Source organism: Astatotilapia calliptera, chromosome 12 (genome assembly GCF_900246225.1).
Source record: "Astatotilapia calliptera chromosome 12, fAstCal1.2, whole genome shotgun sequence".
Classification (NCBI taxonomy): Eukaryota; Metazoa; Chordata; class Actinopteri; order Cichliformes; family Cichlidae; genus Astatotilapia; species Astatotilapia calliptera.
Genome location: NC_039313.1, coordinates 18262541 through 18278380, shown reverse-complemented (window position 1 = coordinate 18278380; position 15840 = coordinate 18262541). Strand labels below are relative to the sequence as shown.

General features: G+C 42.1%; 1 protein-coding gene across 1 annotated transcript in view; it reads right to left on the bottom strand.

The window, feature by feature from the left end:
• Window positions 1–15840, bottom strand: part of wscd2 (WSC domain containing 2) — a 42859-nt gene that overhangs the window by 15873 nt on the left and 11146 nt on the right. The window contains exon 2 of the mRNA XM_026186967.1: window positions 2063–2967. Coding sequence (XP_026042752.1) covers window positions 2063–2450 — 388 coding nt within the window. The 5' untranslated portion in view covers window positions 2451–2967. The remainder of the gene's footprint in view (window positions 1–2062; window positions 2968–15840) is intronic.

Sequence of the window (15840 nt, the reverse complement as noted above, 5' to 3'; positions counted from 1 at the left end):
GGGATTATGACCCGCTTCACGCTTACAGATGTTGGGAGTCTTTCTCAGAGTTAAAAATCAGGAGGGAACTCTGCTGTTGTCATAGCACACATAGCACAGATGGAGCAGCAGTCCCTCACACTTATGTTTCATCTTTATGGCAGTTTAGCTCTCCCACCTGGCTGTAAAGCTTCTCTGGAGAAAAAAAAAAACAGGAACCAACATCACTAAAAGGTAGTTTAAACAAAATCTGTCTGTTTATTTACGCTTTTTTTCAAGTGTCTATTTTAGGATTTTATAGATGATTAAATAGAAACAGCCAGATAGCATGTGCTCATTCCCAGTGAAGTTATCTCCCTGCCAGTGCGTGAAGCAGATGATTATCACAGCCGGACTGAGGATTTCTCGCTGGCTGAAGGATACGGGAATATTATTTCTTTTTTAAGCACCACTCAAAAAGTCACCTGACAATTAATCTGCTTTACAGGTTTAACACGAAAGGAATAATATTTTGAAATACAAAATAAAAGGTAAAAAAAGTTCCCACCTGTACAGCAGGTAGTTGAACTTTAATTCCACTCGACTCTGAGGAGACTTAACCTTCTAATTTCCAAGTCTACCGTGCATTTCCATCATAAAGGTGCTTTTTTCCCCATTAACAAACCTTCTCACTGCCATATAGATTCCTTTTATTTAAATAAGAGTTCAAAAGTGTAGTAACACGAGATGAGCTGTGAAGTGTAATTGAGGCACGGATGCTGAAAACATGCCACAGAGAGAGTAAAGCCTCTTCACATTTCACCAGTGAAATTGTGATATTTCTGTGTCTGGACTCCCATTGATGAGCAAAATGTTTCTAGCTTTCAGTAGTGGCACCAGAGTGTTTCGAACTCATGCTGTTTTGTATTCTTCCTCCGTGGCGCTGTTGCTCTTTGAGTTTCTTGCACTTATCTAACGACTGTGGGTAAAATGTTACATGTTAACATAAGAGGGGAAAAAATGGTGTTACTACTTTTTTCTTAAGGACTTAACTAGTTTATAGTTTTCTCTTGTGTTTCGCCATGAAGATAGGAGCAACACAGGGGTCGTTTTTTACTTAATAAATGCATATGGCAGAAATGTGAACTGTTGACTTCGTTTTCAAATGTTTGTGCTTCATCCGAGAGCAAAGAAAGTGATAGACACGATACGAAAATCAGAGAGGAGGAAGAGAGAACAGAGCCAGGAGCAAATTTGTCCATGTTTCATTTTAAAAGATCTTTGTCCTGTTCAAGCTCAGAGATGTCAGCTGCAGGTAGACACATCCCAGCCTTACACCAGTGTTTCCATAACACATTATGATTTAATAAGCTGGCACTGAGTTTACATGTAAACCTTTTAAGACGGGATTGTGCACATGAGCCAGATAAAGGGGTTAATCCCACAATCGTCTAATCGTCTGGTTGTTGTCATATCAGTCAAAATGTGAGCATGTGCAGAACATGTGAAGGAGCTACAGCTGAAGCACAGAGACGGGGAGATCCTTAAAGGATTTATTCCGGAGAAAAGACATAATTATAATTATCATCTCACTCCACTCTGAGGAGATCTCCCACATGACCAATTACAGCTAGTAGCGTCGAGTCATTAAGATGCAGCAGTTTGTAATTTTTGGGATCTCTTTCATTTTAGCACAAAGTGGGACAAAAGCAGCTTGTGAGTATGCCAGTGAGCTTCCATTATGAATGGGCCTGCAATAAAAAGTTCAGCATTTGCACCACTGCTGCTGCTATGTTGCCAATTTAGCATTTTTCTCATGCAACATATTGAAAAGAGTTAAAAATGAAGCAGTTAAATGAAAAGTGCGATAACAGCGTACCATATATGACAAATGGAGCCTCTCCCAGCTGACATAATGCATGACTCGGCGTTCACCCTGGACAGGACTAACCACTGAACCATATTGTTTAAAACTGCTTAAAAGAGACATTTGCTAACTTGCTTTGAGATGTAAAAGAAACTAAAGGTTGTGGCTCAGATGGTTTATTTGGAAAACTCCCCAGCTAAAAAAAAGTGCACAACTGCAACAGCGGTTTTCACCCACCTCTTCCATCATCCAGGTCTTTGGCATTGCGTCCTTTCAGCGCGCGGTTCCAGTTGCTGGTGTAGTCTCGCCCCCTGCCCACCATCCCAAGGCCCTCCTGTCTAGTTTTCTTCATCCAAGGGGGACCGAACCTCCGTCCACTTCTCCGTTTTTCCTTAAACACCCTACTCATGAGGCCAAGTCCCCGAGTGTCCGATGAAGCCCAGCTGCCCATCTCCGAAGCTATAAGAGAGTCTCGGCCTCCTCGGGCTCCGGGACCGTTGTCCCCGACGAAGCCAGCGTGCAAAAAAACGAGGCTCCCGGCGGTCAGGTAGAGGAGGATGAGGGAGAAGAATCGCACAGGTTTCCTGCGGAAGTAGCGCTGTATCTTCAGCAGAGGCTTGGCCATGCTGGCTCTCCCAGCCACTCAGACACACTCGCCCAGTGATGAAAAATCATAAAGATGAAGAGTCAACACCACACACAGCCCCACTGGGCACCAGCTAAAGCAAAGATAAAAGTCAATGAAAAAGTCTTAGACCTGCATGAAGGTCACCCAAAAAATAACATGTCTTTTCCCTTGTGGATAAATCTCCAGTCTCGTAAGGAAGGCTGCTTGCATCTGTGCTGCTCTGCCGGTTGTGAGAATCTCTTTCTGCTCCCACTGACAGACCTGCCCTGACAGCCGGCTCTGGGGCCACGTCCTGAAAGGTGAGTGGGTCCAGGTGAAAGATGATCGCTCAAACGCTGCTTTCACTTCAGTTATCAGCCTACAAAGATGCCACACCAGCACCGCAGTGGCACTTTCTCCCACACTGTGCGGAGGGAAGAGGGTTTTATTTATCAGCTGAGCTGAGATCCTTTCAGCTCTGTGCGGCCGGCTATTCACTGAGATGATCCGGGAGAGAAAGGGCGTGCCTCACCATCTGCAGTGAAGACACACACACACACACACACACACACACACACACACACACACACACACACACACACACACACACACACACACACACACACACAGGGAGAATAAACATACACCTGAGTCAGTTTCATCACATGTGGAGTGGAAGAAAAAACATGTGCAGGTTACAAAAGGATAAAGAAGGCAGATCTAAAACGTCTTGGAAAGCTACAAATCAATCCGAGAAAAGACACAGAAGCCGAACACTGAAGCATTTCCTTTACAATACTGTTGGTCCATGCAGTTCAACTTTGTTATGCAATGCAAGCGATCTTCATTCTTCTGTCAAACTCACAGCAAACAGAAATACCAGATGGAACAAAGACAAGCACAGAAAATTAAATAACAGGATTCAAAGCAATTACGTATCTTGGAAACGACTCTGTTTTTAACCGTTGCGCCAAACAGTCATAAAAAATTAACTCTACAAGCCTCAGAGTGCTTTATTATCTTTAATAAATTAAGCTAAGCAGAAAGGACAGGAAAAAATAAAACAAAGCTCTACCCCGCAGCATTTTCTTTAAGATCTATTGTCTGTGGGAGTTTGTGGGAATTAAAGACATTTGTGTAGATGACAGAAAAAGAGCAAAAAGCATCTTTTAAAGAATGCAGAGGTTAAAAATCTGGAAGATTAAGGGTGGTCATCCATAAAACACATGCTTTCATGATTCTGTTCAAGATTTACTGATTGCTCCATTTTGGTTGTGTGTGTTTTGGGATGGCTGTATCCCGACTTTCCAAACTCTCTGCAGCTTCTCTCAAAGGAGTCTCTGTTCTGGGACGAGCCCCAGAGGCTACAGTCGGATGGTGTAACGCAACACTCCTCAAGGTCAGGGAATTTTCCAGAACATTTGAGGGGACACTCACCCATGTGACTTTTCTGTCTGTCTGCCTCAGGACAAATCTGCAGAAGACTTGTCACCTGAAACCTAAATGGCACCGCAGTCCCCCCCCACTTCCCCTTCTTCTTTTCCCCTCGGTAGTCTATGAAGACTCTGGGACCCTCAAGGAGAAAAAGATTACATTCATGTGCTTCAGCCTGACACAAAGACGGCCCTCATCCTGTTTGACGTCTCTCAAAACTTTGCCTGGATGTAAGGATGGCTTCCATTACCGATGTCTCTCCGCATCTTGATTATTGTGTATTTTGTTCATTTTTAGGATCAGATCTCTCTTCCACAGATAAAAACACGAGACGTTCTGAGATGTTGCAGCCATGTTCACGTCAGCTTTACGAGGACACAAAAACAAACAATGGAGCTTCAAAAAATGTCCGAAAAATAACATCTTAGAAGTAAATCTCTGATGGCGCCAAGTCGCTGAGTATGAACAAACAAATTCACAAGAGATTTAAGTAACTGTTTGACATTTGGGGGAAATGCATTAATTTCCTTTGTCTGTAACCTAATTAACATCTTTATTGTTTGATCTGTACACAAACAAAAACGCCTGCTTCTGCCTGTTAATTTTTCCATCCCCTAAGAAAACAAGTACGATAATAAACTCTTCCTTTAAACGTGCCTGAAATGTCATCCTTTCATTCCCATGAAACAACCTCTTTTCCACAATAACGCAGTTACACAGTAAGATAATTCCTCAACAGCTGTATAAACACTGTTGAAAAGTGACTCCTGCACTCCAACTCCACATTGTAGCCACAATAATTTATCATTCCTGCGTCAGTGTTTCGCTCCCGGTCGATGGAGAAAAGATATTCCTGGACGACTCGGCGACTGCTAAACAAGCTGGTGTTTGTTTCAAACCGAAAACTGTTTGCCCAGGAGACGCTGAATCATGTCGAAGCCAGGGTTATGCGGTTGAAAATCAAACTGCGTATTACATCATGCTTACGACCCCTACCTCACCGAAGACAAAAACACAAGTCTAATAATTTGCACCGGTCCTTCCTGAGATCAGGCTGCTTGAAGGCCACGGGGGTTTTGAGTGGGGCTGTTACATTTGCCACAGCTTAAAATCAGCGTTCTCTACTGAATCGTATAATAAATGGATTTATGAGATCAAACGGACACGTGTGACATCTAATCACTCTCCCTCTCATGAACACGACAGGACCACACACAAAGGATAATTACTGCTGTTAATAATTCATGGTCCCCCCTCCCCAGTTACCAAAGTGAAACTGAGCTCTACTTGTGGTTAATTTGCAGTAACAAAAGTGTGGTTGCATGCTGCAGGTACATGAGTCCCATGTTTAAAAAACAGGCAAGTACACACTTTACTGTGCCTCTAACTCTGCCAGTTCCAGCACAAGTTAATGTTAATATAATATATGTCTGTGTGGATTTTTTTATGGTAAAATATTCAATTTTTCACAGGAAAAGTCAGAGGATCACTATTTAGATGCAAAATCTTTACAAAATGAGTCAGATTATAAATATTTGCTGAGATATTTCAGACAAAAGTGAAGGTCTGACTGACCAAATAACACTGGCTAACCTCCCTGACCCCAAGTATGATCCCACCGTACTTTGCAGCTTAGTTAATCGCAGAGGTGGGACCAAGTCATTGTTTTGCAAGTCTCAAGTAAGTCTCAAGTCTTTATCCTCAAGTCTCAAGTCAAGTCTCAAGTAATGTCAGGCAAGTCAGAGTCGAGTCTCAAGTCACTGGTGTAAAAGTCCGAGTCAAGTCACAAGTCTGAAACTTTGAATTTCAAGTCCTTTCGAGTCTTTAAAAAAAAAAAACAACGAAAAAATAATGTTGCAGTTATATGCTAAATGTAAATATTAGACCATGTAATTTTAAAATCTGTGTTTTTCTCAACACATGACAAAATAGTGAACTTAGAAAATATACACAAATTGTGAAATTGCACCTCTTTAAAATGCAGCTCAATTAAACCTAGCTCCAAGAATAATTTTCACCGACAGTTCTGAGATAAGCTGCATGTTATTCTTGGATGTGGTTGTAGGACCAGCTTTAAAATCGCATGACAAAAATATCATACACATTAAAAAAAACTGTATCACCAACGTAGCCTGGACAACATTTGCTAGTTAGATGAAGTCAGCTATCTCATTGTAGCATATTTATATGCATATTTATAATCATACGGTTCTTGGAGTGAGTGCATACACTCATGAAGTTTAGTAACTTCAGGTCACTGCAACAAGCCCAGGTACAGTTTACCGACGGATGGGTACAGGACCTTGAAATGCACCGTGTAGAACGAAAGACCATTGTACGTATCATAAGTTTACCAGTCTCACAAATTGTCGTCATAAATATACATTCCTTAACCGTTTATTAATAGGACCTTTGAGCTCAACGGTAATTAATTAGTAGTGGAAATAATTTCTGGTACCCATCACAGAAATGTAGCAGTGACAATAATATTGGATGCTGTAATCGTACTGGGCAATTAGTGATACAAAAAACCTGTTTTATCCTGTGAATAAAAGTATATATTTTTGTCAATGTACCATAATAACAGAAGCGAAACGCAATATTGTGTCAGGACAATTCACTATTTATGCACAATAAATAAAGGAGCATAGCGCGACAATTTCTGTTCAGCGCCAGACTTGCTTGTAACCTATATCACCAATTATGTTATGAAAATGACGTATTAACTACTACAAAACACTGACCTTCGTGTAAATGCTTGGAGCAGACTAACATGTGAGCTGGAGTGTTCTGGGACGTTATATTTGATCTTTGAATAGCTGCAATCCAGTCGCCTCTTTGTTACTTCGGAAACATGAACAATTTCTCTTCAACGACGTAATCCGATAACAACCGATCTCTTTACCCGTCGGCTTCCCGTGGCTGTCATGCGACCGGCTATTGCAGTTAATAGTACAACAGCTTCTTGACATTTTTGTGTTTCTTTTTATCGCTGTATAACTGATTTTAATTGAAAGCCTGCGTGCGCTAGTACCGCTTGCCACGAGTTCCCAGAATCCTTTGCGGTTCTACCCGTGAATGACGTCACATTTTCAATCTCTATATAATATGCATGCTAAATTTTATATTTGGGGTAAAATATCAAGTCTTTTCAAGTAAACCGGTTCAAGTCCAATTCAAGTCCCAAGTCATTGGTGTAAAAGTCCAAGTCAAGTCACAAGTCTTAGAACATTTTTTCAAGTCAAGTCTAAAGTCATAAAATTAATGACTCGAGTCTGACTCGAGTCCAAGTCATGTGACTCGAGTCCACACCTCTGGTTAATCGCATCCTTTCTTCTGGGAGAAAATAGGAGAACAGAATTGAATAAAACAGACACACGAAGAAAAAGGAAATGCAGACAGAAAAGAGACAGGAGGAGCTGTGGAGGTCTTTTTTTTTTGCCAGATCACCGATATTACTCCAGTGGAGTGGGCACAAACTCACTGACTGACCATTAATTCACATTCATATTAAATGAGCCAGCAAATATTTAATCAGAGAGGATTTCAGGACGGAAACGTCAAAGTTAATCTTTGGCAAGCAGGCGGACGGCCAGCTTTGCTTTTGGTGCAGGCAAACGCCGCCACAAGTCAATCCATAAATATTCTTCCTATGGGACTCGTTGGGCAAGGAGAGGAATGAGTGTTTCACCTCTACAGTCAAGAAACAGACAACTGTCAACTAGCACGGACAAGTGGTGGCTTCAAACAAGGAGCGATGGGAAGAAATCAGCAATAAAATATCTGTGCTCTACTCTGCCTTTGTTTGCAGGTTGTTAAATGTTGATGCTGATCACCTGAGGTGCACAGATCGGGTTTGAGAGTCTTTTCATCCTCTCAGCTCAGCATCAATTTTCATGTTCCCAATGAAAGATTCAAATATTGTCCATAAACACTTTATTGCTGTAAAATGTACTGAATAAATGCACATTCACAGCTATAAACAAAACACCGCCCACATGCTAAACTGACCATAAGCTGAGCAACCGCCTCTCCACATTGTTAGAATACTTTATGCAGTTAAAGACTCGTAAAAACAACCATGCTGCGACAGAGATGACACCAGCAGGAAAAAGGCTCTATTAGAGTGGTTATGCAATACTTGATTTTGCATAACGGTTCTGATTCAGGACAGGAAGAGAAAAGTTATTTCACACCCAACAAGATGTGATCTTTAGTAGATTTGGTTTTTAGACGTGTTATACTTAGTCATGACAGAGGCAGAAAAAACATCCAGTTATGTTACATGATTCTGCAGATCCTTTCCAGGTCGCCAATTTTCTTTGCTTTCGTTCTTTTCACCAGTTCGTGAAGTGCAAATCAGCTGTACGGAATCAGCTATGATATCCTCCCACAGTTTTTAAATGGGAAAAATACCGGAAAACAAGTGTTTGGTAAAGCGAGGTTGTGTTTAGTCCGCAGTGGGGGGAAATAAAAAGCAAGGACAGTCATTAACAATGCGTTTGCACACGAGGGAAACACACACTGCTGTGATGGAAACTAGCAATATCAACAGTGGCAGGAAGAAAAGGTTATCAGGACTCTGGTGCCAGCATTACTGGGAGGGGAAATCATTTGAGGTTTCTTCTAATGCCCTCTTTGTCCCTGTTTGTACAACTTCGAGTCCCATCCTGTAAAAGAGCCGTTCTGTGGGACGTCTTCTTTCCTTTAGCAGCAGAGGGGGTTAACAATGATAGCGGCAGCAGCCCTGACCCTCCCCTCACCCTGGGGCCCGTCCTTCCGCTCTCCTGGTGTGTTTGGCCTGCCAGTGCACATTAGCTATGACTGTCAAATCACATCAAACTAAAGATCGCATTCCTCCCCCGGTGACATTACTAAGCATGTTTGTTTTTACACGCAGATTCCTCATTCATCCGGCTGCAAAGTTGCCTTATTGCAGGGCTGAATGAAATGTCAAAGCAGAGGAGTTATTGAGAGCTCCTCTTTAGCATAAAGTGTGTAAATGTGTTTATTTCAACATTGGTTTTAGGTGTTTTTCAATGAAAACTTTATGGAAGACATCTGCAGTCTAGAAAAAGATCCATCTCATGTAAAAACTGAGAAAGCTCAAATAAACCACTGCCAAAGTTTTGCTGATCTGCAGAAGAGATTCAAGTGGCTCGCTCAGCACAGATGGCAACTCTTAGGAGCGCATGACCCCTGAAAACTGGAGTGTGAACATGACTGTGTCGAGTAACAACAGGATTATACTGCCAAAGCAGTTTTCTTCCTTTAGCGTTTGGCAAAAGCTGCTGTGGTATGTGCTACAGTTTTGGCTTCCCATCTTGTTGTAAGCCATTTTAATTAAAACTGTGTTTATCTCACTGTGTGTTCACATTAGTGATTGGCTTAATGCCCAATACACTTCATTAGTGGTGGCCACTCACAAGGAAACTCATCAGCAAAGATGCAAGAATCACCGCACGGCGACAAATCCCATGAAGTAAAGCACTCTGCTCACAAACATTTTATTACGAATGGTTCAATTTTAAACTTTCTCCCAAATCCAACAACATAACTAGGAACCATCACATCCAGCAGGCTCCTGACACCTCAAAGTATCACTTAACATATCCTGTGATAAAGTTTCTAAATATAATGCTCCACTATCAGCGCTGCCTTGTAATGCATGCTGTTTATTATTGGCTCGTCTGTCTAGAACCTCTGTATGTCTGGATATTTTTAAAAATGTGAACTATCTGATAAAAGTATGACAGAATTTGAGTACGTGTGATTAAAAGTGTGTTAAAACTGACTTGGGATGATGGCGTGCTTAAAAGCGAATAATGTAAGCTGTTAGATTTCGTGTGTTTAGACTTTTTCAGAATTATCTGTTTAACTTCATTTTAGGTTTGAGCAACAAACCTTCGGACACGCTGTAACATGTAACTTAAACATTGTGATAAAAGCTCTGAAGCTCTGAGTTATAGAAGTTCCATGATGTGCAGCCGATCAGTGTATGAATGTAAACACAGACCGTAAGGTTCAGCAGAGGTTTACGTGACAGAAATAATGATGACACGACGCATATGTTAGCCAAGTTTTAAGAGGATACAAAGTTTACAAGAGGACCAGCACTACCATTTTTATTATTGAGAGCATATTTCAGGCTGACATAATCAGCATGTGTGTAAATAAATGATGATAGCAGATTAATAATCCACAAATATTTGGCTTTCATCCACCAAAGTTCAAGGTCAACTCAATGATTTATTTGTCAAATATTTACAAATATTGTCAACATATGGAATAGCACCATATAGGATTTAAAACTCCGTGAAGCGCTACCTTATCGTGGTGGAGGGGTTTGTGTGTCCCAGGGATCCCAGGGGCTATGTTGTCTGGGGGCTTTTGCCCCTTGGTAGGGTCTCCCATGACAAATAGGTCCTGGGTGAGGGACCAGACAAACAGTGATTCAGAAGACCCTTATGCCCCGCCCTGGAGCCAGGCCCAAGGCCCGAGGGCGAGCGTCTTGGGCCCAAGGCCCGAGGGCGAGCGTCTTGGGCCTTGGTCCATGGGGCCCGGCCGGGCACAGCCAGAAAAGGGGACATGGGCCCATCCTCCCGCAGGCCCACCACCCGCAGGAGGTGCCGTAGGGGTTCGGGTGCATTGTGTGCCGGGCGGTGGCCAGGAGTGGAGGCCCTGGCGGACTGATTCCCGGCTACCAAGACTGGCAATTGTGACATGGAATGTCACCTCTCTGGTGGGTACTCTGAACTGTCACCTGCGCTTATGCGCCGAGTGGCAGTTCAGAGTACCCAGCCTTCTTAGAGTCCCTGGGTGGGGTGCTGGAAGGTGCTCCACCTGGAGACTCTGTTGTCCTGCTGGGAGACTTCAATGCTCACGTGGGTAACGACAGCAAGACCTGGAGGGGCATAATTAGGAGGAACGGCCTCCCTGATCTGAACCTGAGCGGTGTTTTGTTATTGGACTTCTGTGCAAATCACAGTTTGGCCATAACAAACACCTTGTTCGAACATAAGAGTGTCCATAAGTGCACGTGGCACCAGGACGCTCTAGGCCGCAGGTCGATGATCGATTTTGTAATCATATCACCAGACGTGCGACCATATGTTCTGGACACTCGGGTAAAGAGAGGGGCTGAGCTGTCAACTGATCACCACCTGGTTGTGAGTTGGATCAGGTGGCGGGGGAGGATGCTGGACAGACCCGGTGCACCTAAACGCGTAGTAATGGTGTGTGACGCTGCTGTATTGAGCTGTGGCTGCAAGATGGTTGGTGCCTGTTGTGGTGGTAACCCCGAACCAAATGGTGGACACCAGAGGTGAGGGGGGCTTATCGGGCTTGGTTAGCCTGTGGGACTTCGGAAAGAGCTGACAGGTACTGACAGGCCAAGTGGAATGCGGCTCGGGCAGAAGCAAAAACTCGGGTGTGGTAGGAGTTCGGAGAGGCCATGGGAAAAGACTTTTGGACTGCCTCGAAGAGATTCTGGCAAACCGTCAGGCGTCTCAGGAGAGGAAAGCGGTGCTCTACCTGCACTGTGTATAGTGCTGGCGGAGCGCTGCTCACTTCGACTGAGAAAACTGTCGAGCAGTGGAAGGAATACTTCGAGGACTTCCTTAATCCCACTGACACGTCTTCCGAGGAGGAAGCAGAGGCTGGGAATGAGAGGGATGACCAACAAATTTCCGGGGGCGAGGTCACTGAGGCAGTTAAACAGAGGCACCGGGGAGCCCCTGGTGTGGATGAGGTCCGCCCCAAGTTCCTGAAGGCTCTGGACGTTGTAGGGCTGTCCTGGCTGACACGCCTCTACAATGTTGCGTGGAGATCAGGAGCAGTACACGTGGACTGGCAGACCAGGGTGGTGGTCCCCATTTTTAAGAAGGGGGACCGGAGGGTGTGTTCCAACTTCAGGGCCCACGACTCGGCCCCGGATAAAGCGGAAGAGGATGGATGGATGGATTTAAAACATCAAACTGATGATAATGCTCTGCAGAGCTTTTTAGATAGCCTTTGTTTCTTACTGCCACTGTTTGTATTGACAATACACAGGCATGTAGGGAATCATACATGAGGATGTTAAATATCATGTTACTTTCTTGTGATTTTGTTATAATATATATGAATACATGTACAAAGTTCCTGAATAAGTATAATATCTTTGGAAAACAAGATAAACGTGACCAAAAACCTTTACCAAACATGAAGGCTACACATGTATATCTATAGCCACATAAACAAAAAATAATTATACTCAGTATCTCAAGTACATGAAAATGGGTTTGAACAGGACAAATTAACAAAATCCTGCACTGTGCACTTGTTTTTACTGCACCACAAACCTCTTAAAGTAAGTTCAATGAGAACAAATAAAAAAATGAACACATGTAAAATACAATGCAAGTCCTTTAAATGTAAATATTGCCCAGACAGAGAGCTGCCTTGGGGGAGGTTTGTGCTTTCTCTTGTGCTTCTGCATGTTGTTTATTCAGAGAGGTACATTACGACGGAAGTTCAACACTGCCATGCTTTCTCAGGGTTAGCTGGCTTAAAAAAAAATCCAGTTGGCAATAACCAGTGTCACATCTGTGGTTATCAACTGTTTCTGTGTGCTCGCTTAAAAAGGGGTATTTCACACCTCATATGACTCATCTTCCACACAAAATGAGTGCCGCCTACTAAATGGTAAAAAGAATCTACGAAGACTACAAAAAATATAACAGCAACCATGTTGAAGGAAGGCAGGACAGGAATGCTGCAGAAAGCGTAAAATAAGTTTATTTTGAGTTAATATATTTATTCTAACGCTGAAACATTAAAGCTTACGTCCTATAGTGAAATTAATTTTATTGATTCAACAGGTATTGTTGGTGTTCTGACACATATAAAAGTATGAAGGCATTTTCTGCACATTGTCCTGCACATTCCCAGCAAAAAATCGATGCATTAGTATTAACTAGTATTAAAAGAATTGGTGAAAATGTGCCATTTTCAGCAGTTTTTAAAGTGAAACTCCTGACCATTTTTCCATTCATAATCCAACCAAATTGTGGATTTGGATCAGAGTTAGCCACCTGAATGTACAGAATATATATCACTACATCTTAAACCCACAACTGCAAGCACGTAAACATTTGGGGCACTAATCTTAGCACTGAAGAAAAGAAAGGAAACGGTAAGCCTGCTAACAAACACGACACACACACACTCACATCTTTTTTTTCTCATCAGAGATAATAATTGTAAAATACGACCTTTGTCAAATCACATCCTGCCCTGGAGAAAACTCAGTCCCGACCACTGCATCACTATGAATCATCTAACTGCTTAATTATTAGTTTATCAGCATAAGTTTACGGAGAGACACTACGACAACAATCATTCATCTTCCCCAAAACAACACTGAGAAGTTAATTATTCAATTCAGGAAAAGAGCGTCTGCTTGATATTTCAACATGTACGTGACATTTCTTTTTCTTTGCCAATGTTGAAACAAGCAGTCGCTGTATTCCTTCGTGTTGTTACCTGGCCCGGTTAGTTAACCTCCCCCAAAAGCCAGTGGTAATTATGAACAGCATTACATTTGTTATTGGAGAGAGCTGAATGCACCAATGAGAGGAAAACATTTTAAGAACAATCCCCCCAAAAGCTTAAAAATTAAGCCCAGGATGGCAGGGAAAAGGCATCATTGTAATCCTGATAAAACTCCAGGTCCATTAAGCTCAGTGGTGACTTTTACTCAGAAAAAGAAGAGGTAAATTAAAGGGTCTAAAAATAATGTAATCCTCTCCTTTGACTAGCCCACAGTAGCATTAAGCTGCAGAGCTTTAATAGAGTCACTGATGATCATGAACATTTCCACCAGAGCAGAGTGATAAGCAACTTATACAGTGAAAGCAAAGTGGAAGTGATAGAATAATAGCTCTATTGTGACTGCGGACACGAAGCAGCAGAGTTCAATTAGGAACGAGCAAAAAGCCAAAATCCGGATTAGCACAAAATTTTCTGTATATTTAAAAGAATGGAGAAAATAATGAAATAAGAAAAAGTAAGTTGTTTGACTCTATTTCGGGAGAGAACAGCTGGAAATGTTTTTGATGCCAACCGAATGACAGTTCTGGTATTAATGTGTCAGCAAGCTCCTAACAGAGATAAACATCCCAGATGCCTGCTGTGTGACTTTCTGACTCACCCTCGCTAGCTGCAGCACCCAGATCCCAGTTGGCCACATAGACGGGCATTTGAGAAACAATCACTTGAATTGGTTCTCTTTAATGGCTTCATAAAAGAAGTAATTATTCTGCAGCGGGAAGGCGCTGTCAATGGGAGATCAAATGATGTCTTCCACTATCCAACCTTAACAAAGCTCCTCATTCAGGACCTTACAGGGTATCTGCAGCTTTTTCTCAAAAAAGGAAAAGAGCTTGGTTTTTTGTTTTTTTTGCCCCACTTCTCTTCTCGCACCTTCTCTAAGCACACAGGATCTCTGCTTTAATTAAAAGTGAATTCTCAAAGCTCAGCTCTGCTGTGAATCTCAGCGCTCTCTGCTTCAATACGCTTAAGGAGGGGATTGCGGAGGGTTTTCAGTAAATGTTTAGTTGGTGAGGAGGAAGAAGAGGAGGAGGAGGAGGAGTGTTGGAGGTAAGGAGGGGAAAAGTCGTGTGGAAAAATGGAAAGTTTCAACAGTCAACAATTAATCTAAAAGCACAAGACTCATTCACTAGAGAAAATGTAGTCATTTATTAAGAGAGAACAAGGCAAGAGCTTAGACTTTAGAAAAGTGCAGTGCTGCAGCACTCATGAACGTGCATTTGCCTGATCTGTATTTGGTATCACTCATTATCAAACATATTAATATTTATGGGAAGCTGTTTACTATTTGTGAGCTGGATTTTTGAGTACTCTTCATTTAGTGCCCACTGTTACCATCATTGTTTGTGGGAAACATATTAGCATGGCTGAAGCTCTGCTACACTTATTGGATCTGCTCCATTTATTGTTATTATTTATGACAATAAATCACTTTTTTGAGGGCCTAAACATGTTTGAAAACTCACGGGTTTTGCACGCGCATCACAAATAAGGATTCAATATTTTAAGGATCTCAGCACCCTCGGCACATACTCTGGCCTACATGAATGAAATTTGTTGCACATTAGATTTCCACTGTGGGATCAACACATGACATACAGCAAGACATACAGTGTAACTACTGAATGCTCAGTAATGCCGCCTAGTGGGCACAGGAAGTGATAAGTAACAAGTTTACACAACAGCCAGTTAGATTCCAGGACACATGGCTATACTGTTGATGTCCTTAATCAAGATTCCGACTTCCACTTGAAAGCATGAAATGCGCCATCGATATGGATAAAAGAGTGAGGACCACGTCATCTCTGCTCAAAGCTTTAATTCTTTTTTGTTTGGGAAAATTATACTTTGAGGGGAAATGAGCATAAATAATCTGCTAAATTGTATTCTCTGCTTAGTGCCAGACAACAACACTAGCATCACTCAGGAGTGTGAAAAACAAGGCCAGGGGACCAGAATAAGCCTGGCAAAGACCCCAATCCGGCCCACTGGTAACCTTTGGAAAATGTGATGAAGGGCATCATTTCCTGCTAAACAATTACAATTAAAAAGCATGAAAGTTCCTGTTATTTTCACTATCTACCATAGAAATTATAGAAATAAAGTGGGCCCACAAAGGGGAAAAAAGGAGATTTTCTGGGCAATGAGCTGCCAGAACTTTTTCTGTAATTTTACAAATTTATTTATTTGTGCTGCATTTACTACATAACCATTTTTTATTTTATTTTTTATTCTTCTTTGTCTTATATTAAATGGGATTAAATATGTAATTAAACATGTGACACACTGACAGAAATGTGGGTTTTACTGGTTCGGCCCACTTAAGGTCAAAGTGGGGTTTATGTGGTCCACTGAGTTCTAACATAAAAGGTTTAGAGGCCTT